At 38.2% G+C, this 26,954-nt stretch overlaps 1 protein-coding gene across 1 annotated transcript in view; it reads left to right on the forward strand.

Annotated features, from left to right (window-relative positions):
• The first annotated feature begins 4,933 nt into the window (after positions 1-4,933).
• Bmx (BMX non-receptor tyrosine kinase) overlaps positions 4,934-26,954 on the forward strand; it is a 47,081-nt gene continuing 25,060 nt past the window's right edge. Inside the window, exons 1-8 of the mRNA XM_077106824.1 lie at positions 4,934-5,031; positions 11,149-11,295; positions 12,440-12,544; positions 14,466-14,547; positions 16,623-16,742; positions 17,957-18,021; positions 21,494-21,669; positions 26,649-26,720. Of these exons, the coding sequence (XP_076962939.1) occupies positions 5,029-5,031; positions 11,149-11,295; positions 12,440-12,544; positions 14,466-14,547; positions 16,623-16,742; positions 17,957-18,021; positions 21,494-21,669; positions 26,649-26,720 (770 nt within the window). The 5' untranslated portion in view covers positions 4,934-5,028. The remainder of the gene's footprint in view (positions 5,032-11,148; positions 11,296-12,439; positions 12,545-14,465; positions 14,548-16,622; positions 16,743-17,956; positions 18,022-21,493; positions 21,670-26,648; positions 26,721-26,954) is intronic.

A 26,954-nucleotide genomic window follows, 5' to 3' on the forward strand; every position in this document is an offset into this window, starting at 1 on the left:
AACCTTTCTCAGTTTTCAACCTTGGTAAAGTCGTTTTTTCTAACCAAATTAGATGAGGACTGCTTTCAGGATTGTAGTGTTGGAGTTAAAATAAAAACCAATTTGAAGTCATGTCTGCTGAGGTCTATATGGATGGCACATACCTAAATCTGAGATTTACTCTGAATACACCCAAAATAATAACAAGAAGTTAGAGGGATGAATGAATAGTTATATGACAAAGCTAATAAAATAAAATGTTAATCATAGACTCTAGATGATGGTATATGAATGCTTCAACCTCTTTTCACTTTTCTATATGTAGAGACTTTTTCATGATAAAATTTCAAGAAAAAAATAATTTAAATCAAAGTGGGAATCAGGAGTGGAAGGAGTCCTTAATGATACCTTGTTTGTCCACTTTCTTTGCCTCTAACTCTGGCACCTGTGCACAGTACAATTGAGTCAATGTCTGTGAAATTGAGCTGTTGAACTGAATTCCAATCTACTAGGTCACTTCTGCAGACAGCAGGATTTTTTTTTTTTTTTTTTTTAATACTAGGGATTGAACTCAGGGGCACTTGACCACTGAGCCCCATCCCCAGCCCTATTTTATATTTTATTAGAGACAGGGTCTCACTGAGTCACTAAGTGCCTCACTTTTGCTGAGGCTGGTTTTGAATTCATAATCCTCTTGCCTCAGCCTCTCCAGCCACTGGGATTACAGGCCTGACAGGATTCACTAAAGCATGAGTCGGAAAATTTAATCTGGGAAGGTCAGATAGTAAATTCTGAGACTTTTCAGGTGTAGTCTCTGTCATAACCACTCAACTCTGCCTTATAGAATAAAAGCAGCCAGATTCAATGTACAAATGAATGATAGCTCTGTTCCAATGTGTTTTATTTACAAAAACAGATGGTACTTCATCTAGACCCCAAATGCTTACCTCCCACCAAAAATTGGGAATAACATTGATGAACTGCCAATAGCCTATGTAAAGATTTCATAGATGTCAGGAAAGGTTGTAGCAACATTAAACAATAAGACTTTTAGTGTGTACCTCAGATCCCTCACTCAACTATCTCCTTTCATCAGGAGCAAGGCTGTTTGCTGAACCCAAGGTTTGAGAAGCAAGCATCCTTAGGAGGGACACTTTATTAATCTACAATTCCAGTAAGTATGAACGGTGCACATCAGATTCCAGGCTCCGAGCAGAGCAGAGTACTAAAAGGAATAAATGCAGACAGTAATGGAGTGATACCCCCTGTGGAGAGATAAACACAGGAAAAGCTCAGGCTTCAGAAAGAAGCTGTTGGCACCCTTGTGGGCTGACTCTTTAGTAAAGACAGACAATAAAAGTGATAAATAAGTAAATTATGCATTGTGCTATAAGGTCATAAGTATTATGGAAAAATGATAGAGAAGAGTAAGGAAGTTGGGCAAGCTGGGTGGGGGTGAGATTGTAATATTAACAGAGTGGCGTGGGCAGGGCTCATTAGTAAAAAGCCATTTGAAACAGAGCTTGGAGATGAGCCAGGCAGATTTCTGGGACAGTTGATCAAGCAGAGGATACTGACCATGCACAGGCCCTGGGGCAGATGGTACTCAAAGCATAGGAGGAGCAGCAAGTGGGCCAGTTTTAGGAGTAGTAAGATAAAGGAAAATAATATGAGATGATGTTAGAAACAGTACTCAGGGACCAGAAGAGGAAGGAATACCGGAGAATTCAGACTAGAGAAGTGGGAAAGATTTGATTTACATTTAATCTGGCTACTCAGTGAGGAATACCTGTAGGGTGCAAGAGTGGAGGAAGGGAGAAGAGTCTGGAGGCTAGTGCAATATTCCAGGTGAGGGATGATGTTAACTTTGGCCAGTAGGTAGCAGTAGAGGTATTGAAAAGCGGCCAAATTTGGGACACATTTAGAACATAGAGCTAACCTTATTTCAGTAATGATTGAATGCTGGGGTGTATGGGAATGCTAAAACAAAACAAAACAAGGGTGATCGTGCTTTCTTTAGCATGAGCAACTGGAAGGATAGAGTTGCTATTTGCTGAGAAGGGGGAGACTGTGGAAGGGGCTACTTTAAGGGATTAATCAGTAGGTCTGCTTTGGGCATATTAAATCTGATACATCTATTAGATATTTCAAGCATAAATGAATAATCTGACAGTGAAATGTGACTCTAGAATCTGGGGGGGGGATCTTGGCTAAAATTTGGAATCATACGCATATAAGTGATGTTTAAACCCATAAGCCAAAGGAATGTATCTTATTCTAAAAAATGTAAGCACAAGTGAAGAAGCTTATTCATGTTGTAAAGTCAAATGAGCCAATGTTGTGTCCTTTTAGCTGTACTTCCTGCTAAAGGTTTACAGGAACAAGCTTTAGGGTAAAATCCTAAGGGCCTCAACTGGGTGAAGGTGACAAGGCAGTTTGAGCAAATTAAATCATGTAATTGAAATAGCAAGTTGTCACAACTTAGGATTTAACTGAAGATATGTAAAATGCAGAGTTAATGCAAGACTCAGGAGAAGTAGCAGAGGAAGTGAATGAACAGAAGAACTAAATAAATTTATGACATTTTGACTTGGAGGAAACCACTCCTCCCAGCTGCCTTTGAGTGTTTTAAGCCCCGAGAAGGGATGGAAATTCCAAGAGATTGTGCCCACAAGTTTCCACAGTTATACCACCTCCTCCTTTGCCTCCTTAAATTTACTTTTTATTCTAAAATCCATCTTTTACCGTGTTACCATATTTAATAAGCAGTGGCATAAATACAAAGCACCATATGGGAAAAAAGAAAAAGTTAATTGGCAGAAGGTAGAACTTACTTCACCAGGTTGTTATGCTATCATTACTCTGCTTTGCTCCCAAGATATCAGTGACTGCAAACTTTATCCTTAGAGGACGGAGAGCTATTTGGAATTCATCAGTGACTTTTATTTGCTATCAAAGTATAATCTACACTCTTGAATTTTCTGAAGGACTCTTTGCCCTCTCGCAAATTCCAGTTCCCAAACAGAAATATTAAAAATGTCTCTGCAAGTTCTTTTTCACACTCTACTGGAATTAAACTGTGATTTGGTTTCCTCCCCCACTAGACATAAGCCCCCGGAAATGTGGGCTTCCTCTGTTCTGTTGACTGTTGTGTCTCTCAGTAAGATTTGACTGAATGAATAGAAATTATGCTATTTCTTTGTCCACCCAAAAGAATACCTCTTTGACACCAGGTGTGCCAGTGTATGCCTGTAATCCCAGCAATTTGGGAGGCTAAAGCAGGATGATCTCAAGTTTAAGGCCAGCCTTGGCAATTTAGCGAAACCCTGTCTCAAAGTACAAAAATAAAAAAAGATTGGGGATGAAGCCCAGGGGTAAAGCACCCCTGGTATATATATAAAAATACCTCTTTGAAAGTCAATAGTTTTGCTTTCCTCCAAAACTTTATCACATCATAGATGCTTATGAGTAAGTTAAAGCATTCAAAAACTTATGTTAATACAGTGTGGTCAATGCATGCCAAAAGAATGATCGATTTTTTTTGGTATCCATAGCAGAGCCCAAAACACGTCATTAGATTTATTATATGTGACCAGCCAGTGTGCACCAGAGAAAACGGTGGAACTGTCACAATAAAGCAGGGAGCTGAAACTTCAAATCTCGGTTCTTGTGTTCTGATGAAATAAAATTTAAAGTCTGACTCCAAAAGTCAAACAAGAGAACTTTATTTTAGTCTAGAAAGTAAAGTAAAAGCAAAGTGAGGCTTAAGCAGAGAGCACTCTAAGAGAGAGTGAGCCATCTCTGAGCAGAGAACAGCAAGGAGACAATGCTGTCTACAAATTTATTACTGTTTGATGTTTACCAGGGGAACTGGCAACACCTTCTGTACTCTTTGCCAATCAGGTGTTCAACTCCTACTTCACATTGGATGGTGGAGTTTTTTACCTTAGTTGCTCCTCTTCAGAACTGTCATGATGGCCATCCTATTTAGGGGGGCTTCATCTACAAGTCAATCTCATGTTAATGTGGGCACAGGGGGCAATAGCTGGTCAGAAGTTACCTTAGTGCACCTGTACTGTTAAAGGAATCTTCCTTCCCAGACAATTGGAGACACTTATAGCCATGTTTCCTAGCTTTACATCAACCTCAGTGTATCCTGTCAAGAGTTAGTCCCATTAATTCTTTTCTCTTGATGTGTTTTACAAATAGCTCCCTGGCTACTGTTTCTTTTTTAGAAATTAACTACCACCCTTTGCTTTCTCATCTATTTTGGAAGTCACTTAAAGAAGATCCTAAAGTAATTTAAAGAACACTTGTGACCTTGCCTCCATTTCACTGCTCATTGGTTGCTACTACCTAACAGAACGTGTAAAGCCAAACATGGTGATATTGTCATGATATAAAGTAACAATCACACCTTTTCATTGTAATCTTGGTGCATTGTACTGAACTCCTTTCTGTTTCTAGATTCTTAATAATTGCAACTGTGGAAGTGTGCTCCTTTTTGGTCATAGGAACTATTCTTTTGCCTTTTGCAGGCTCCCTTTGTCCAAGTGTTGAGTTGAAGTTTTCATTGCTTATTCTCTGTGCCCTTTGGCATTACCTAATGGTTTCCTGACCAAGTCCTGTGAGAGAAGTCAGCGTCAGCAGTCCCGTTTTGCTGAGAGATTTTCTTGTTCTTTCCAGCACAGAGTTCTCTAAACAAAGGCAGGGTTATCGCATGTACCCGAGTGCTGCCTGGGAAAAGCAGGAGCTGTAGTTATCGAAGTTGGAACCTTTATGAAATATGCTTTTGTCTCCGTTTTTGTTGCATTCAATCAGATCAACAAGTGTTGGCTAAGTGTTGAGCGTGGTTTCCTGTAGGATTGTGTAAGGCCCTGCAGGACAATAAACGTTTGGGGGGCACTGAGTAATGTAGCCATTTCTGACCCAGCAGCCAAGAAAATGTGAGCCGATTTGCTGCTACTGGGAAGAGGACAGCCTCAGCTGTGTTCCTGGGAGAGCAGATTAACTTCACCACAGTGGACCCAGGCGACCAAACAAGCCAAAATGGTGCGTTTTAGTGGCAGGTGGCTATGCACTGTCACATCCTACAAGAAAATGGATTCAGATCCAGGTGTCATGGGGCTTGAAATTATAGGAAAAAGTAATACCAAATTATGAATATTAAATTGTTGGGGCTTCCCCTGGCACTTTGGAAGGTGTAATTTGGGGACCAGAGGCTTAGACTGCTATTGTGAATTTACTGCTTGCTCAAAATCTCATCAAAAGCTATTAAATTGTGCTATTTCCTCTGCTAACTGCTTTTTATATTGACTTTGTAACTGCTTTCAAAAAGACAGAATTTTCACTTATATCTTCTTTTCTTTATACTTTCATGATGTTAATTTAGCCATAAATATTGGTTCTTAGTTTCCTGAAGTCTCCCTAAATCAGAGACTTGGTGGTATTTTAGACAGACATAGAAAGATGAGAAGGTTAAGTATATAGTTACGCTCAAAGTTCTTGTGGACCATGATCATTTCATTGAATTTTTTAAAGCAGTACAAATACATTATGCTCTACATCAGCGTTTCTCAAGCTCTATGTGCACATGGATCACTGGGATCTTGCTAAAATGCAGATTCACATGCATTAGGTCTAGTGTGGGACCTGAGAGTCTGCATTTCTGATTAACTCCCAGGTGGTGCCAATGTTGTTAGCCTTCGGACCACACTTTGAGTAACTTCCAAGTTTTCATTTGTAAGAAATATGATGGTACAATACACCACCAAAAAGGGACTGGTTCAACCTGATTTTAAGGTAATGAGTGCCAGGATGGGAAGTCTGAAACAAATCTACAGAGCAGTTGCTTTGCTGTTTTTTTGACTTGAGAATTCAAGAGGAGATCTTTCTGCTTCCCGTTAACTCCTATGCCTAGCAGTTGGAGGCAGGGGGATGAAAAGTGAAATTTGATCTTCGGAGTTCCTTTCATTGTCTTCAGTATTTTAACTTTACTATGGACTACTTTTAAATTTCACCTAGGAAGGTGAAGGGGTGTCTTTTCAGAACATCTACTAGGGTGCTGGGCATTGTTACTACCACTTTCTCTTGACTCCTCATAACCCTTCAAGGTGGCTATTGTTTTTACTCCCTTTACAGATGGGGAAGCTGAGGTTTGGCAGGGTGAAGTAACACATGGGGTTGCATAGAAACAGCAAGGATACAAATGAACCGAAACTTGATGCTTTCACCCACATCAACCTAAGCAGCATTATGTGGTAAACTAATCCAGCTTGTTTAGCTCATGGATTGATCACTTTTTGTTCTGCTCCTAAGGGAAGTGCCCCAAAAGAGTGCCTTGGGCAGAGGGGAGGTAACAAAAGAAAAGTGGTTGCTGCAAAGAAGAAGAAAGGGCTTACAAAAGCTCTAAAAAGTGCTGAACATGAATTTCACACTCAAAGCAAATTTTAGTCCAACAGGAATAGCATTGAAATTTTGTTTTCTTTGTGAGAAAATAGTCCTCCCCAAATGTCTGGTTTTTCATAAATTCCTTTCAGTAATTAATGTATGGTGTTCCAAAATACTGAGGATTTGAGTGTCTATGTTAGAGTTTCTGTCTGTCATACTATGCCAAGATCAACTCCAATTTTCTCTGTCCTGCATGTGAAATAGGAATTTGTCAGGTTTTGAGGAGCTGGTATTTGGTTTTGACCAGCATAGTAAGACTTCTTAAACCACTGCCTGCCACCTGATTCTGAGTTAAGCTTCTTGATCCTGTTGAGACTTGCCATTGTACTCTGTTTAGTTATTTAGCATGAAGATAAGCGGGTCTGGCTTTGGGCAAATATTTGAAGATTAAGTTTGTCACTGAGTCCTCAGATTTCCCTTTCAGACCCTGCCTAGTCCCCTCTTGGAGAATCTTCCTCCTCCTTCTCATACTCCCTCTTCTACTGCCTTCTCAACATATGTATTGTTTAACTACTTGACACTAATCAAAATCATTAGCTAAAAATGACATGTAAAATAAAAGAATATAACTGAACCAAGTAAAAGGACAAGGAATTTCTGTCCTCATCTCTCATTCTTAAAGAAGAAAGCTGTAAGGCAGCATTGAGCCAGTCAGGGAATAGACTTTTTGGTTCAATAGCTCTATTTAAACACACAGACCTTTCCCCCCATCCTTGGGTGCCTCCTACACCTCTTTGGTACCACTTAAAATTTATTTCAATCTTTAAGGTCGCATGTTCTTATTGACTTTCAAAATGTGAACTTCTTACTCTCATAATATTCTTTCCTTAAAAATCCTAAATAATCATAGTGATTACAGTCCTGTTAATTCAATATGTGCCTTTTGTGTATGTAATAGGTTACATAATGCTTACTGGCTTCTTTGTAGAAAATACTGTATTGATTTCAGCTAGTTTTTTTTTTTCTTCCCTATGCTTTAATATCTCTCTAGTTTTATGTGCTTATGGAAATAGGCAGCCTGGGCTATTTGGTAAGCAAATCAGTATTTCTATTCTACATGGGAGGTAATGAGAGTCCAGCCAAATCCCACCCGCTCCTTTATGGAAATAGATTTCTGTTTAATGCTAACTAGGTGTAGGATCTCATTATATTTTGAAAAGTTTTTCTTTCACCTTCTCAACTGAATTTCCCTTTAATAAGGGGGGTGGGGAAAGGCTGAGCAGAGAAGGGTTTGCCAGGCGTTGGACAGGCATTTGAATCAACCAACAGTAGTACCTGAGCCTTGTTTATTTATCGTCCTAATACAATGAAGAAGTCATTACATTTCTAAAAATTAGTCATCACCAATTATCACCCCTATATCAAGTGAGACCATAGAAATGCCTTTAATTTAGAATCTAGACTATTTAGAGCAGAAAGGGGAAAATACAGAGACAGAGCAAATAGAAGGGGAACAGTGGGTGCAAACCTGAGTGCGAACCACAAAGCTTGTCTTTGAAGAAACTCATCAGGAGATGACAAAAGCATGCATCATCAAAACAGGGCTTTGAAGTTGGTTAGGGAAGCCTTGGAGTCCACCTTGGGGAGGAGAGTTCTGAGGGACTGGCTCTCTGAGATAGAACTTCAAAGACATGTGGCTCCAGGTGTTTGTTACATAACAATAGCATATTGCAGACCCACATGCACGAGATGTGACCCCCTTCTTTGTGAAAATAAGCATGTGGCTGTGTATATTTGAAAAAAAAAAAAGAATCTAAACTTACATTCTTTCACCTACTTGTAGTTCTTGGTTTTGTAGAATAAATCTATACCACATATAATTTTAGAAATGAAAGAAAAAAATTCACAATGGGCAAGATTTTGAAATGAACAATTATGTTGAAATTAGACAAATTTTATTTTGTCAGATGCAACAAGCCTTGTAAATCCTGGGTGATTTATTGAAGAATCTTGAGGGCTTCTTCATTTCTACTCAATATTCTTCTTCTCTTCAACAGACACAGGAAAATTTGTGGATGTGTCAGTGGTTTCTGCAACTCATTATTTATTTATTTATTTGTTTTGCAGTGCTGAGGATTGAACCCTGGGCCTTGTGTATGCGAGGCAAGCACTCTACCACTGAGCCACCTCCCCAGCCCAGCCACTCATTAATTTTTATATAAAATTTGGAAAAAAAAACATTTTAAATGTCATGCATATGAAAGTTCCATACATAGAAAAGTGTGTATATCATCATGAACTGCTGGGACTTTGGGTTTTGCATTTTGTAAAGTGTCCTTAATGTCATGAATTTATTCAGCACCTGAAAAAATTCTAAAAAGCAAACTTTCTGTTCAACCAACCAGATCTATTTAATTAGCACTCTTCTTTAAAGAGTAATATTTTAGCTGTAGGCATAAAAGAGATTTGGCAAAAGTTTTTATACTTTTCTCTTTCTGCTTTATTAGTAAAATTTTTAAATATAGAAATGCAAGTGTTCCCTGAAGCTCTGTCTAGTGTTGGCTCCCCCAAAGGGGTCTACATCTCACAAAAAGTATACCTGCATGGTTTCCGTGAATTTCAAGCAGATTCTCAGCTAGTTATACATTTCTTTTTTCTTTTTTTTTATTATTAGTTGTTCAAAACATTACAAAGCTCTTGACATATCATACATTTTGGATGTAAAAAAATAAATTTAATCTGGACGAGGTGGTACACTCCTATAATCCCTGTGGCTCAGGATCGCAAGCTTAAAGCCAGCCTCAGCAATGGTGAGGCACTAAGCAACTCAGTGAGATCCTGTCTCTAAATAAAATACAAAATAGGGCTGGGGATGGGGCTCAGTGGTCGAGCACAGCTGAGTTCAATTCCAAGTACCCCCCCCACCTCAAAAAAAGAAAAGCTTATCTAGGCAGGCATATGCATAGAGTTTCCAACCAAGTCAGAGATGTAAGGATGGTGTGACATCTGCCTCTGTAGATCCTGCCAGCTCTACTCCACCCTGATCTCTGCCCTGTCTCCTAGCCCCAAGCAAAGAAACCAGTGACCACTGTGGACAACACCCACTGTGCTCAAAAGAATCCACTCTACTTTTCTACCTCTGCAAAAGAATTATCCTATTTTAAAACTCAGTGAAACAATATCCAAAGCAAAAAGTTATTATTTTTAATGAATAAGATTTCCACTACTTCTGTCCATAAGTCAAGCAAAGCCCATGGAGGCCATTTTAGGGATTAATAAATAGTCTCCTCATTATTAATAATAAATAGCTCTCCTGTGAGCTGTCCGGAGTGCCATTTTTAAGTAAATAAAAAAGGCAAATCAATAATAAAAGCTGGTTTTCCAAATTCCCTCTTTCAGAGTTGCATGGTGTATGTCAGGAGGAAAGGTGGCTTGAATCGATGGTGGTTTATACAACATCTGGCTATCTTTCTTAGTCTCCTTTTCTTTTCATTTCTGGCCATAGTGGGCTCCTCATAGTCCTGAGCCAGAGAGAATTGATTGGATGGATTTACCTGGCACCTGCCTCCAGTCAGACAGAGCAAGGCCTGTGTGGGTGCTTCCTGATCAAGAGTGATAAATAGGATGCAAATATCTTCTTTTTAAAGCCCAACCCTGGCATAGCCAGAGGAAATATGAGTGATGGTGGCTTGGAACACTAACTTTTGCTTAGAGCTTGAGAGTTAAACTTAGGGACCCGTGTAGACTTCGGCTCTAAGGAGTTTGAGGTAAGTAAATTATCTCAGATCATCAAACAAAAAGATCTTAACTAGTGGACATCTAACTATAAACAATGATGTAGTTTGAGAAGGCAAAGAACAAAAGAAAGTTTATCTCTGTAGCTTACTGCCTAACATCGGTCTTTTTCATGATCACATTTGAGATCAGACTGAAGTTACAACAACAGTCTTTGAATTTATTTTTCAAAAATACCTTACTCAATGCTTTACATGCTTCTGATAGAAAAGCAAAAGTGTTTTTACTCTGTAAATGTACTGATTTTTTTAGGTCTTTTAAATCTCCTTTGATATAAATTGTGTTGAGTTTCCAAGTATTTTCTTCCTTTTATTCTATCTTGAGGAGTCACTTTGATTTTAAAATCTCTGAAATGTTTAAAATTATACCCATATCCTTTTTGTTGAAGATCTGACCATTACAATGTCATCTGCCATGATATTTCTCTCACAAACCACTAGCCACATAAATGGAGGGAAATTTCAGTTGATCAATTAATTCATATATGGTGAACTCTCTGAACTGCAATTTTTTGAAAGTTTTCTTATATCCTATTCAATTCAACAAACACCTAAGGAATGCTTAAGGAATAAAGAACATTGTGATAAGGTGGTCTAGAGGGTAGTGTAAAGATGGTGAATTTATGGTGCAGACAGGGAAATGAGTTCATTATTCAATTCACAAAATGCTTTTAAAAATCAACATATTTGGGTTGGAGTTGTGGCTTAGTGGTAGAGCACTTGCCTAATACGCGCAAGACACTGGATTTGATCTTCAGTACCACATAAGAAAAAATAAATAAAGTTTAAAAATGTCAGCATATGTATAAAATTCAGAACAAAGGCAGTAGAAAAAGCTGTAGGTATGTGTGTAGTTATTTATAATATTTTTTAAAATTAGCATATAGATTAGTCCTAAATGAGAAACAGTTGAGTAAAATATAGGAAGGCTGAAAGAGAACCTGGCTAGAGGCTACACTCATTGAAATTATTTTATTTTATTTAGGACGATAATATGGATTCAAAATCCATTCTAGAAGAACTTCTTCTCAAAAGGTCACAGCAAAAGAAGAAAATGTCACCAAATAATTACAAAGAGCGGCTTTTTGTTTTGACTAAAACAAACCTTTCTTACTATGAATATGACAAAATGGTGAGACTCTATTCCATTGTTTTTATACTGTTTATTATTTTTCCTAAGTCTCCACAAAGTACTTGATTACAGTGAAAGAATATCAGGTTTCTCAGCTTGTGCAGTAAAGATCAACTGGCATCCACTGATTACACTGCCCTTCCTTAACCAAAGTGTGATGAATTCAAAATGAAGGGTTTTAATTTTTTTTTTATTTTGGGATAAAAAGCAAGAGTGTTTTTATTTTGTACATGTTGTTTAACTTTACTAAAGCAAATTTTAACTTTATAAGCTCCGTGTGGTGGGGCATACCTGTAATCCTAGTAACTTGGGAGGCCGAGGCAGGAGGATCACAAGTTCAAAGCCAGCCTGAGCAACTTAGCAAGACCCTGTCTCAAAATAAAAAGGGTTAGGGATGTGGAGATGTGGCTCAATGGTTAAGGCCCCTGGGTTCAATCTCTGGTACCAAAAAACAAAACAACAACAAAAAAAGATGACTTTAGAATAGTAGTTCTCAACTGAAGGCATTTTTGCTTCCCAGGGAACACTGGGTAACTACTGGAGACATTTCCAGTTGTCACAACTAGTTATGGGGCAAGTACTACTGGCATCCAGTGAGTAAATTCCAGGATGCTACTAAATATCCTACAATACGTAGGACAGACCCCATAGCAAAGATCTCACCAGCCCCAAATATTAATAGTGTTGAGGATCAGAAATGCAGCTTTGAAACAACACTGGATAAACAAATATCTCTGTACAGGTGAGAATTTTAACTTTGTAAAAACACACTAAATACTGTCATAAAACTGAAATGAAGTGAAGAAGCTTTGGGGAATTAAATTTCTTGATTTTCCTGAGTATATTAACCACATAGTAGGTGATTTGAAACACATTTTATGATTCTCTCTTTTTTTTTTTTTTTTGGAACTGGGGGGTCGAACCCCATTTTATGATTCTCAAACAAAATTTTAACTAGTGTTTAAACACTTGCTTTTGGAGTATGTGTGTGTTTACACTTGACTACTCTAGAGAAAGGGAAGTGATTCTCCATTAATCATACCATCTCCAAATCTCTCTCCCAATCATAACTTTAGCTTTATGCTTTTCTCTATGTACCATGGCGTATCACATGAGAAATCTAATATTTTGTGTTTTAATTCAGAAAAGAGGAAGTAGAAAAGGATCAATTGAAATTAAGAAAATCAGATGTGTGGAGAAAGTCAATCTCGAGGAGCAGACACCTGTGGAGAGACAGTACCCATTTCAGGTAAAACAAGGCACAATATCACCTCGAGTAGTTGATTCTTCACTTTGACATTTTCTATCATGAACTCAGTATATCTAGGTAAAATAACAATATTGCAAAACGATCTGTTAAGAGAATGTTGACTTGGAATATTCCCGAATGGGAGTTGCATATTTTGCTAAAATTCTGTCTACCCATCTGCATCCCTTGGAGGGAAGGGGAGCAAGATGAGAGTATAAACTGCAATGGCCTGACCTGCCTCAGCTCTGACAATTTGCTGAGTGTCTCTTCTGGGTTCCAGGTAATAGAAACATTATACAGAATAAAATATTCACCCTGCCCCAAGGTAATTTACAAGGCCGTAGCAAAATAGACTAACAAACAAGTGGTAAGATGGAGGTCAGCATAGTATATCCACTGTGCTCCAGGAAGCGGAAGCTAGCTTTGCTCCTCAAGCCAAGATGTCAGGTTAGGAAGGACAAATAAGTGTTTAAGCCAGCACAGAAAGGAAAGGCAGCAGAACAAAAGAACAGGAGTGTCAAGGCACTGATGTGTGAGATAGGAGTCACTCTGAAAAAGAAGCCTCATGAGAGAGACAGAGATGATCCAGGAGAGGTGGACAGGGCAGAATAATGAAGGACTTTGCACATCATTCTAAGAAATTTTAATTTTACCTTGAAGTATGGTATGCTACGGAGAGTATCCTTTCAGTACCTTTTGGAAGTGGCTTGATTTAAGTCATGCCCTACTTCTATTATATAATCAACACTTCTTTCTGATTTAAAGACAGATGGGTTGTCTTTCTTTCTTTTTTTTTTAACATTTTTTTTTTAGTTGTAGATGGACACAATATCTTTGTTTTATTTATTTATTTCATGTGGTGCTGAGGATCTAACCCAGAGCCTCATGCATACAAGGCAAGCACTCAGCCACTGAGCTACAACCCCAGCCCTGGATGGGTTGTCTTTCAGATGGCCAGATTATCCAGTGCTAGTATTGGGGACCTGTAGTCAAAAATGAAGTACAATAATACAGTTGATCAACAACAACCCATATTTCCAAGTATAACTACATTACCTAATTGGGAGAAACCAGGGAAGAGTGTGCTCACGGAAGAGGCTACAAACTCACATCACAGAAGCATAGGGTACTCAAAGGCACACAGACTTTGGAATCCTGCAGAGCTCCTAATCCTACCAGGTGTATAGCTATAAGCACATACTCAACTTTTCTCTGAGTATGTTTTCTCATTTGTTAACAAAAAGGCATACTCATATATTTTTCATAGAATCGAAATAGGATTAAAATATTATAGTACCTACAAAAGAGCCCAGAAACTAGTAAGTGTTTAATAAATTTATTAAACATTATTATCAAGAATAGAATAGAGAGGGATCTTGAGAAAACATTATAATCTTCAAACATTTAAACAAGTTTCTTTAGAAACAAACAACAAAATAATATTTATTTTGGAGATTTCCAGGATGCCATACAAAGCAAGACTAAAGTAACAAGTAGACATAGTTTTATTCAATGTAAAGATGAACTGTAAAATGATCAGAATATATGAAGACCGACAGATGACCTGAAAAAAATAAAGAATATCCCATCCTTAGACATATTTTTAAGGATAAAGCAGTTGGTTTTCAATGGGCTGTAAAAGGAATTGATCAATGGGCAAATGGATGGGCCAGAACCCTTGTAAGACACATATAATGTCTAACATTCTCCACGGTCCAGGGCATCCCTACTGAGACCTCAATGCTCACCGCTGTCAGATGCATCATTTCTATGATTTTCCAAAGATTTGAACTGTCTGGGATAAAATAAATTGAAAAGTGGAAGATAAAAACAAACAAAAAGCATAGATTTTTCTCCATCTAATTCCAAAGCTAATAAACAATATATTATATCAAAATGAATCACATTCTTTCCTTTCCAGATTGTCTATAAAGATGGACTTCTCTATGTCTATGCATCAAATGAAGAAAGCCGAAGTCAATGGTTGAAAGCATTACAAAAAGGTAATAAAAATGTCATATAAAGGAGACTCATGGATTGAATTTTCTTGAGGCTTGGTGGAGAAAAAATAAAGCAGTAAAAGGACCCAATGCCAAGAAATAATCTACTGATTTTCCTACTAACCTCAGGGAATATGCCAGACCCATCCTCCTTTTGCATTCTCATTGTTAACAGACAGGAAGCCTGAGGATCAGATTCCCGCCCCCCATCCTGCTCAGCACAGAGCTGGCTATTGTGTCTTGCCAGCAGCTGGGGAAGCTAAGCCACCTGCTTTCCACCCACTGTGCTTGCCTTTACCAGGGCAAAGTCCAGGTCTTACTGGGACTGTGTAAGTCCTGTAGCTACTGTATTTTCAATTTTTATAGAAAGTTCCTCTTATTGTCATTATTAGGTGGTGGGAGTGTTGCAGTGCAAACTTTTGGACTGGATTGGAAAAAGAATTAGCTACTCAGGAATCTAAATCCACATAGTAGGAAATCCTAGGAATCTTGACATGTGAGACCCAGAGCTTAGACAGCAGGAAGACAAGTAATGTGCCCAAGAAATTCCAAGAATCCTTTGGAACCAAAATCAGAAAGTTGTGTTTTAGAATCTTTATTCCTTTTGCTTTCTGTGATTTTTGTAATACTTTTCAGTAGTGAAGTTTTTTAATGCCAGCATTTTTAGCTAAACTGAACTGAGTTAAACTAAGGGAATGATTACAAAAGCTGAACACCTACTTTGGGGGCCAAATATTTATATACATTATCTTATATCTTCCCAGTAACTCAGCAAAATATTTATTATTATTATCTCCATACACTTCCTTGAGTAGGTTCGAAAGGAGGAGCAAATCTTCTGAGATTAAAATAAGAAATCCCCCACCTAGCAATGCTTCTTAAACTAATCTCTGTTAAAACCTTGTAAGCTTCTTTGTTGTATTTCAAAAGAGGCTAAATTGTTATAGATTTAGTATTATACACCAAGATTAGAAATTAAATTCTTTGGATTAAATATTGATGTATTCCTATAGTTTTTTTTTTTTTTTAATATGTACCTATTCCATGAAAAGTAGCCCATAAGCCATTCATTAAACATGTCAAAGTCATGAAAGACAAAGGATAAGAAACCATTCTATGTCAAGGGCAAGTAGATAACTAAATGTCACATTGACTCTGGAGTGGATCCTTGATCAGAAAAAGTAAGTGACTATAAAGGACATAATTGGAACAGTCAGAAAAATGTTTAAATGTGAAATTCATATTATTAGTAATATTTTGTCACTGCTGGATTTCCTGAATGTGATGATTGTATTATGGTTATATAAGAAAACACCCTCTTTTTAATATATATATTTTTTAGTTGTAGATGGACACAATACCTTCATTTCATTTATTTATTTTTATGTGGTGTGAGGATGGAACCCAGTGGCTCATGCATGCTAGGCAAGTGCTCTACCACTGAGCCATAACCTCAGCCCCAGAATGCCCTTGTTAATAAAAGTTACACATTGAAGTATCTATGGTTGACATTATTTAGATCATAATATCTACTATTTACTCTCAAATTATTAAGCAAAATTTAATAATGATAAAAATTTTAGAAATAATGATATGTATAGAAAGAAAGAAAAAGCAAAATGTTTAATAATTGGTGAATATCGGTTAAGGGTACATGAATGTTTATTATACTATTATAACTTTTCTGTACATTTGAGTGTTTTCAAAATAAAAAGTGAAGGGAAGTGTAAGCTATAAGATTTTTTGTCTCCTTGTTAAGATCTAGTCCTTCCATACTAGATCTATGGATGAATTTCTAAAATTCAACAGCAAGCTGATTTGTATATGCATTTTTACTAGTGTTTTTTAAAGAATGATATGTTATTTTGTTGTTGTCACTATGCACATAGCTAAACTTTTTTCTTTGTGGTTTATTAACTTCTGAATGAAAGACATATCCTTCAGGAACCACTGGCTCTTACCTCAGTTATTGGCAAATGGAGTTTTTATTGTTCTGCAATGACAGTGCTTGCTGGCTGTGTTTCTCCTCTTGGGCCAATATCTGCTCACATCTTGTTTCCTTTCTACCTGCTCCTCAGAGATAAGGGGCAACCCCCACCTGCTGATCAAGTACCACAGTGGGTTCTTCGTGGATGGGAAGTTCCTGTGCTGCGAGCAGAGTTGCAAAGCGGCCCCAGGATGTACCCTCTGGGAAGCATGTAATGCATGACCCCTTGTTGGACTAAACCCTGGGTGGATGGCTCCCCCCCCCCCATTAGGACCAAATTTCTAGATTCTGGAATACTTTGCCAGGAAACCTCACATTGTTCAAGACTTCTTACTTGGTGCCTGGCAATTTGGCCTAATTATTAAAGGCATATGATTCAGATTGGGTAATAAACCATATAATCACTCCACTGATAATGCATACAGTGGTTTCATTCTCACAAATTGGGCATCTATTTCCATGTAAGGGTGGAAAAGAAATCAACAAATATCATAAGAACAGAAAGCATGTAATAGATTTATTTATGTATTCATGAATTATTTATTCATCTTCAATAATTATTAAAATATCTTGTATGAGCCAATCAAAGAGGAATCAGACAGAAATACTGACCCCTAGGCTCATATGTACTACCTAACCAGATTAGATATCTGTGACTAAAATATAGGATAGATATGAGGTATAAATTAATAGTTTATAGGACTTAGAGGAACTTGAATTTTCAATCCACATTTGCAAAGTTATCAATAATTGATGATAGAGGAGTGGTGTTTGAGTTGGGCATCATACAGGAAAGCTACAGAATTATTCCAGATGTTGTGTTTGAATTCAGTGAGTCTGGAGTATTATTGTTCACACAATCTATTTCATTCTCTTAATTCTTTTTTTAAATTATTATTATTTATTTATGTTTTTGGTACCAGGAATTGAACTCAGGGGCGCTCAGCCACTGAGCCCCATCCCCAGCCCTATTTTGTATTTTATTCAGACAAGGTCTCATTGAGTTGCTTAGCACCTCGCATTTGCTGAGGCTGACTTTGAACTCTTTTTTTTTTTTTTTGGCTTTGAACTCTTGATCCTTCAGTTTCAGCCTCCTGAGCCACTGGGATTACAGGCGTGTGCCACTGCGCCCAGCTCCTTCTCTTAATTCTTCCTTTTTCTTTCTTTCTTTCTTTTTTTTTTTTTTAAATATTTTTTAGTTGTCAATGGATCTTTTATTTTATTTATTTATTGATATGTGGTGCTGAACATGGAATCCAGGGCCTCAAGCATGCCAAGCAAGCGCTCTACCGCTGAGCTACAACTAGTTTTTAACATTAGTTCTTAACATTAGTTAGTTAAGAGCCCATTAGTTCTTAACATTCTCTTGTTTTGTTTTTGTTTTATTTCACATTCCTTCTGATAATACTTGGTTTTACATTTCAGATGCTGATCTGCACATTGCCATCAATGAAGAGAAACACAGAGCTCCCTTTTTCCCAGACAGGGTGGTAAGTCAATGTTTTTTTTTTGTTTGTTTGTTTGTTTATTTGTTTTAATGTTTTTCATTGTCAGGATATATTAAATGAATGAAGAGTTGCCAGATTCAAGACCAGAAAATGTAGACTTCATGCAGACCACTTAGCAAAGAGAGGAAAAATGTGAGCAATCACTACTACCTGTGGGTGGTATCAAAATGGATTCAAATAGAACCATTGTAACATTTTATATTTTTGTATTAACTACTAGGTCTTTTCGTAACCAGTAAACCTATAAATAGTAACACACACAAAAAGGGTGAATGGGAGAGAAGTATTTAGATGGTGTCACATGTAACCAGCAACTATTAATATCGATCATTGTTTCCCTACCACCGGCATTGCCAATACTGACTCCTGGAGATATCCCAGTGACGGAATGAGACACAAGCATAAAACAAAATCATTTTTCCCTCCGTGATTCTTCCAAAGCTGCCAGAAAGTCTTAGGCAGATTCCATAATTTTCATTCACTCTCAGATGATGTTTTGCCCTAATTGCTAGTAGTCACAAGAACAGCCTCTGAATTGTCCCATCCAATGATATAATCACATGACTTCAAACATTATTTTGAGTTACACCTTCACCACTTTACCTAACTTGAGTTGGCATCAGCTGGCAGCTTGCTTTGGGGGAAGGGTCATAGAGAGGTTAAGATTTCTGACCCTTTCAGGGTTAAACCCAAAGGGGATCTAGTGAAAAAGAGATGCTCCTACATAGCTGGTCCTATCGTGATTAGTTATTGGTAGCACCTGGAGTGAGTGAGCTTCTTAATGCTTATTCTTGGTCTTATGTGAAGATCTAAATAATTTGAATTTTCAATCCACATTTGCAAAGTTATCAATATTTATGACAGAACAGATGTCTTATCTTTTTGTGTGTGTGTGGTGCTGAGGATTGAATCCAGGGCCTTGTGATGCAAGGCAAGCACTCTACCAACTGAGCTATATCCCCAGCTCCTGAAAGAATAATTTTTGTTATTTTAACCCATCAAATGTGCAGTGATTTGTTATGGCAGCCAAAGGAAACAATTATTATGGTTTGGAGTTTTCACTTTGTTATCAGCAACATTGCTGTTTGAATTTGGATATTTGCTCCAGTCCTAAAGCTTAAAAATTATGACCCTTGGGCCAGGGGTGTAGCTCAGTGGTGGAATGCTTATCTAGCATGCACAAAACTCTGGGTTCCATCCCCATCATTACATTAAAATCATGGCCCCAACAGCAATGTCCAGATTCAGCAACTCTATACAGACAGAGGTCAAATAATGGTTGACTAAGGCCAGAGTGGAAATGGAGATTGGCTGTCAGTGCACACAAGAGATTTTAATGGGGTGATGGAAATATACTAAGAACAGATTATGATGGTTATACAACTTGATAAATTTAGTAAGAGTCACATAATTCTTCACTTTAAAAGTGTGAATTCCAATGAAGTTTGTTTTAAACAAATCTAAGAGCAGAAGATAATTAAGAAGTTAGAAACGATTGCATCTCACCTCTGGCAGGAAATTCTTTGGGAAATGTGTTGAAAATTATCAGCCAAGCAAATCAGTGACTAAGGGTTCCTAAGCCTATTCTGATTACAAACTGCCCAAATGAACCAGAGTTCAGAAAGGGTATTGTGAAAAGCATTTTTTTCTCTGTTTTGTTCTTACCAAAGCACTAAATAGAAGACATATTTTCTGAATGGTAGAAATAAAAATCAGCTTGATAGCCATTCTATTCAGATTTCCATTAAAGGAACTTTCCAATGCATTTATCTTTAGAAAGAACCCATTTTATAGCTTATATATATCAGTATCCTGTGTAACAAAAAATTTCCAGAATGTCAAAGCCTCAACTCCAAATAAATGATATACCTGAAAAAAGGAAAATAAATTTGAAAAAATTAAATTTAGAGCTCACACATGTGTGTTCACATGCTTGTACACACACACACACACACACACACACACACTCACACAATTTTTTTTAAATATTTATTTTTCAGTTTTTGGTGGACACAACATCTTTATTTTATTTTTTATGTGGTGCTGAGGATCGAACCCAGCACCCCGCGCATGCCAGGCGAGCACGCTACCGCTTGAGCCACATCCTCAGCCCCTCACACAATTTTTGATGAAGTATAAAGCACACAGATACTAAGTGTTCCACTTGATGAATTTTCACAAACTGAACACATCTGTATAAAATATATTCAGATAAAGAAACAGAATATCATAGAACCATATGTTCCCTTCCAGTCACTACAGCCCATCAAGAGTAATTGCTCGCCTAACTCTCAATATCATAGATTATTTGCCTGGTTTTGACCTTTACATAAGTAGAATCATAAAGTATATAGTCATTTGTTGTCTGTCTTTTGTTCAAGTTATGAGATTCACATTGTTTTAGTGTATGGTTGTAGTTTATTCTTACTGCTTATAGAATTCCATTGCATGACTATGCCACTATATTATTTTCTTATTGCTGCTCTAAGAAATTACCACAAATTCAGTGGCTCAAAGCAACACAAATTTTTTATCTTGTAGTTCTGAAGGTCAAAAGTCTAAAATGGTTCCACAGAGCTGTATTCATTCTGGAGACTTTAGGAGAGGATCTATTTTCTTGCCTTTTCCAGCTTTTGAAGGTTATCTATATTCTTTGGTTCCTGGTTTCTCCCTTCATCTTAAGAGTCAAGAGGGTAGTAGCCTCTCTGTTCTTTGACCTCTGCTTCCATGCTCATATTTTCTCTCTAATCCCTGACCATCTTCCCTTTTAAAAGGGTCCCTTTGATGACATCAGTCCCATATCTATAATCCAGAATAATGTCTCCACCTCAAATTCCTTAATCACAATCTTCAAAGTCCTTTGTATTATGTAAGATAATCACAGCATCTGGGAATTAGGACATGATCATATTGGGGAGCTATTACTTAATCTACTGCAACCAGTGTATTTACTATTTTATTCTCTTAATGAGCACTTCAGTAATTTCCAATTTTTATTTAATTCAAAATATTCTGCTATGAATGTTGTTTTCCACATCTTTCTGTTTCACTATTTTATATATATATGTGTGTGTGTGTGTGTGTGTGTGTGTGTGTGTAATCTCTGGTTCATAGAGTGTGTCTGTGTGTGTATAATTTCTGGGTCATAGAGTATATGTGCATGTATGTGTGTGTGCATGCCCATAATTTCTGGGTCATAGAGTATATGCACATCCATCTTTAGTGCATTCAGCAAATAAGTTCCCAATGTGTTTTTACCACTTTATACTCCAACCAGCAAAATTATACGTTACGGTCGCTCCATATCCTTAACAATACTTACTATGCCCCTCTTCCTTCCTCCCTTCCTCCCCTCTTTACTTCCAATTTAAGAGCTGATATACTTTAGTTGTTAGTTCCTAGTTCCTGAATCTGTGCCTCACCACAATGTAGTAAAATCTCCTGTTCTTCAAAGCTAAAGATTCCTCGGGCAGTTCCTAGTCTCAAAATGGATGCACCATCTTCAAGTATTACTCTACCTCAATATGACGTTGATGCAAAGAAAAACTTCAGTTCCCAGCCAAATGTCAACATGCGATATATTCCAAGGGAAGACTGCCCTGACTGGTGGCAAGTAAGAAAACTGAAAAGGTAAACCTCAGCTTTTGGGCTGTCTGCTCAGCATGTAGATAATGTCCCCATGATCCCACTGCCTTGGACCTCACCCTCAAAACCGCTGATACAAGCTTTAGCTGAGATAGGGCTGTCTACTCAGAAAATGTTCAGTACTTGAATTAGAAAACTGGGGAAGCGTGTGGTTCTTCTGGGATTGAGCAGCATAGACTTGCCCTTTATATTATCTTATCTAATGTTTTAAGTGATACTTAAGCATTTGATTTCCTTCTGTTCCCACTTTTTCCAAAGAACTGCACATTTCAGACACAGAATCTTTATGTTCTCTATATGAAAGATGGCTTAGAAGGAGCTTACTTGATTAGTCTTTTCAAGCTTTTCAGCCTAAAGTTTCTATCTAAATACCTTGAAGGTATATAAATTGTATATATCTCCAGGGTCTGGCACTGCGTCTGGACCAATTTGATGCTCAATAAATATTAAATTAAATCATAAGATGATCATGGAGAAAGGGTCATGCAATTTCTCTTTTGTTTTTGTTTTTGATGAGTTAACATCAGATTATTTATTTTGCTTACACAAAATAAGGACAAGGGAACTTCATTATTTCGCCAGTTGAGAATGACTATTCTCCCTCCAATCCAGATTTCTCTTGGAGAACCAGAGGTGTCAGCTTGGTTTGAATGACTCCATGTTTCGTTTTTTTTTTCCCCCCTGGAATATTGTCTCGTTGAAAAACTGGCTTCACAAAGAAGGTGGCAGCAGGAAAATTTCAGAATCCAAAGCTTAAAAAATAAGTCTTGGGCAGTGTGGGGTTATTTTCTGTCTCTGGGGGGGATCATCCATTGTCCGAGGCTGGGGACAGAGGTAAAGTCCCCAGCCACCCATCTAGGAGATGTCACTCTCAGTAGCTTCTGGTGTCCTGACCTGTGCTTGCCCAGGATGACGGTGGGTAAGAAGCAGCAGGTCACAGGGTCCCCTGACCCTCTGGGAGACAGAGCTCTCCCTGGGCAGACCCTGGGGCTGAGGGTCAGCAGCCAGGGGAGAATCAACGACTATCTCCGCCTGTGATCCCTGAGGTCCTGGGGCAGGGATGCAGGAGGCAGCCAGTGTCACAAGATGTCCCCATCCCCAGCCAGGCCGGGTGCCTAGCTAAGCGAGGAGAAAGACAGTGTCCCTCCTCAGGGTCTGGCCCCTGCCCCTGGTCTCACTTCCTCCCCTGCACTGCCTGGAAGGGGAGGAAGTGACACCCAGGGGAAGGCTGGGAAGTGAGGCCACCTTCACATTCAAGTTCAGGGTGTGACAGCTCAGTCTGCCTCCCAACAGGCTCCATATTCGGCTCCCCTTCATGGGCTATGTCCCTTCTGAGAGTCACGCCCTGCCCTTTATAGGCACAAGGACCTAGAAGTTTCAGGGACCCATCCATGTTTAGGCCCTTGGATCTGGAAGTTCCTCAGGCATCCATGTTTAGGCCCCCCAGACCTCAGGCGCACGTCCATATTTAAGCCCCAGAATCCAGAAGTTCGATGGGTGCACGTCCATATTTAGGCACCCAGATCCGGGCAGGCACACGTCCATGTTTAGGCCTTAGCATCTGGAAATGCCTCAGGTGCATGTCCATGTTTAGGCTCTAGGATCCAGAAGTTCCTCAGGTGTCCGTATTTAGGCCCATGGATCCAGAGGTTCCTCGGGTGCATGTCCATGTTTAGGCTCCCGGATCTGGAAGTTCCTCGGGTGCACGTCCATGTTTAAGCCCCCTGGGTCCGGAAGTTCCTAGGCATCCATGTTTAGGCTCTGGGATCCAGAAATGCTTCAGACGTCCATGTTTAGGCCCCCGAATCTGGAAGTTCCTCAGTTGCACGTCCATGTTTAGGATCTAGGATCCGGAAGTTCCTTTGGTGCATGTCCATGTTGAGATTCTAGGATTCGGAAGTTCCTCAGGCGTCCATGTTTAGGCCTCCGGATCCAGAAGTTCCTCAGGTACACATCTATCTTTGGGCCCTCAGGCATCCACGTTTAGGCCATAGCATCCAGAAGTTCCTCATGCGTACATCCATGTTTAAGGCCCTGGATCTGGAAGCGCTTCAGGCATCCATGTTTAGGCCACTGGATCTGGAAGTTCCTCAGGTGCACATCCATGTTTAGGATCCTGGATCCAGAAGTTCCTCAGGTGCACATCCATGTTTAAGCCCCAGGATCCGGAAGTTTGTCAGATGCACATCCATGTTTAGGCCCCTGAATCCGGAAGTTCCTCGGGTGCACGTCCATGTTTAGGCCACTGGATCCAGAAGTTCCTCAGGCGCACGTTCATGTTTAAGGCCCAGGATCCGGAAGTTCGTCAGGTGCACATCCATGTTTAAGCCTCCGGGTCCGGAAGTTCTTGTTTTTGTTTTTAAAGAAACTTAAAAAAATTTTTTTTTTTGGTACTCAGGGACACTTGACCACTGAGCCCCATCCCCAGCCATATTTTGTATTTTATTTAGAGACAGGGTCTCAACTCAGTTGCTTAGCACCTCACTTTTGCTGAGGCTGGCTTTGAACTTGTAATTCTCCTGTCTCAGCCTCCCAAGTTGCTGGAATCACAGGCATGCACCACCACACCTAGCCATGACTTCCCTTTCTTATTTGCTGCCTCAGACTTCCTCCCCACCACATTGCCCACTGTCTGCCATCTTTTCATCCAGTTGTGAGCCTCCATACAGGGTACCCATGTCTGTCTTTCCCCACAGTGATGCAGATTATCTCTCTGACTTATCTTTGTCTCTTTGTTTTCTCCCTTGTCTTCTTATTCCTCTATTCTTTCCATGCTCATTATTTTTTATCTAAAGCAAATGCCTCACTATACCAATGATACAGCCACAAGGCCATATGGAATTTGAAAACCTGTAAGTGGATTCTTCTAGTTTGTTGTTGTTGTTTTGTTTTGTTTTTTAAATATAATAAGCTGTGGTCCCTTTCATTTTAAAGTGGAACTAGTATCCAAGTGTATTAATCCATACCTGGTACCTGAGGGAAAAGGCTGCATTTATTTGCTTGTAGCCCAGTGTTCCTATAGAAGGAGATGATCAACAAGCCCAGATCCAAGGACAGTGAATGTCATGTTAACTTTTTCCAGGTCACCTCCCTGATAGAAGGCCCAGTGATTTGCTGAGGGAGGTGTGTGGTAAAAATGACTGTACAATTTTCACATTTTCATAAATTGCCAGATCCTATCTGCATTTCAAAAGTTGATATTTTGTTCAAAGGTTTTTTTAGCATTAATTAATATTTCAATAAAGAACTATTTATCTTGAATACTAAGTTTTTGACATGTACCCTTACATTTTGAACCACCTTTAATTCTGACCCTGGATTTGCCCTAGACCTTCAGAAAGCTAATTTTTTATACAAAGGATTGGTCACTCACATCTTAGCATGAGCTACATTACATCTATGAGTGAATTAGAATACTTTAGTACTTGTTAAAAGGTCTTCATGGAGCTTGAATTTTTAAAATTCAAATGTATATTCCTCTAAATGTTTTCTGTGTACATGCTAATATATATATATATATATATCTTATAATTATTATATATATTTTAAAATATGTATCTATATATAGAAAAAATATATTTTAACCAAAGCAGATTCCCACTGCTCAGTCTTCTTTGTTCTTTGTTGTTTTTTTTTAAAAAAATAGTTTTTAGTTGTAGATGGACACAATACGTTTATTTTATTTATTTATTTATATGTGGTGCTGAGCATCCAACCTAGTGCCTCACACATGCTAGGCAAGTGTTCTGCCACTGATCCACAACCCCAGCCCCTGCACTTTGTTCTTTTCACTTGACATCTGACATTTTTTCCCATCTGAACATATGAAGATATACTTAATTTTTAATTTCATTTCAATTTTAATTGTGGTAAAATACACATTTATCACAATCAGTCATTTTTTTCATGCATAGTTCAGTAGTGTTAAGTACATTCACATTGTTGTGAAATCTACCTGATTATTTTTTAATGTCTATAAAGTACTCCTTTATATGGATAAACCAAAGTGATGTACTATTGATTGCTACTCTACACAAACTCTTCAAAACAAGAAGGCTAAATAAATTGCTTACCCTTTATATTTTTTATTTATATTTATTTTTTAGTTGTAGGTGGACACACAATATCTTTATTTCATTTTTACATGGTGCTGAGGATTGAACTCAGTGCCTCATGGGTGCTAGGCGAGCACTCTACTACTGAGCCACAACCCCAGCCCTGCCTAGCCTTTTTAAATAAAGACTTTTCTTATGAAGAGTTAAAGCTGAAAGGTCATTCTGGTGGGCCAGGTTCTGTGGGAAGGTGGGAGGGAGGCATTGCAGTGTTTAAGGGCTTTCTCTAGACATTCTTTGAGATGGAGCCAGAAGAGCATTTCCTTGCCAATGAAATGTGGTTTTGAAAAAGAGCCTGGTCTATGAAAGCAAACAGGAAATAGGTCCTACATTCCAAATAAAACAGTGTTGGGGCTTTGGGAGGAAGGCACTTCCTCAGTCTCTTATCACCCAAATTGAAGAGATAAAATGATGGGTGGTAGAGGATGAAAATCCTGTTTATCCATTTATGTCCACATAGAGTTCAGTTTAGCATTTTGAAGACTTTTGATTATGATCATGACAACAAAGAGGAGAATAGCTTATTTTAAATATATAAGTGACAGAATGCTTACATATCCATAAGAAAATCAGAGCAAACCTAGGTCAAATGATTTATTAATCCAGGTTTGTTATTATTTGGGGTCATTATAAGCCTTTATTATATAGGCACATTGCCAAGCTACTGCTTCTTATTGAAGTCCCTGAAAAGACCACTGGGAAAGTAATTAGTTAGCTTAAATTTCCAAACCAAATGAAATGTGTGGGTCTAAATGTCAAGTAAAGCTAAATCATATTTGAACAGAATTACTTTTGTCATTTAAGATGTATAAGTATGCATAAATTTATAAACTTATGAAACATCTCTTGCAGCAGTGAAGATGTTGCATGCAGTTATCAGATGGAAAGAAATATTGTAAATCACAGCACCTCAAAGATATCATGGTAAATCGAATGTAGATATTAATTTATATCCAGGATTGGCTTCCATTTGTAGGAAAGCTAACCAAATTTGCAATGATTTTGCAACTAGGCTTTACGTATAAGGTGAAGATAAACCAGAAATGTCCATGTAGTTTGTCTCTCTGAACCCTTTTTTTTTTTTTTTTTTTAAGAGAGAGTGAGAGAGGGAAAGAGAATTTCAACATTCATTTGTTTTTTAGTCTTCAGCGGACACAA

The sequence above is a fragment of the Callospermophilus lateralis genome, chromosome X, assembly GCF_048772815.1.
Source record: "Callospermophilus lateralis isolate mCalLat2 chromosome X, mCalLat2.hap1, whole genome shotgun sequence".
NCBI lineage: Eukaryota > Metazoa > Chordata > Mammalia > Rodentia > Sciuridae > Callospermophilus > Callospermophilus lateralis.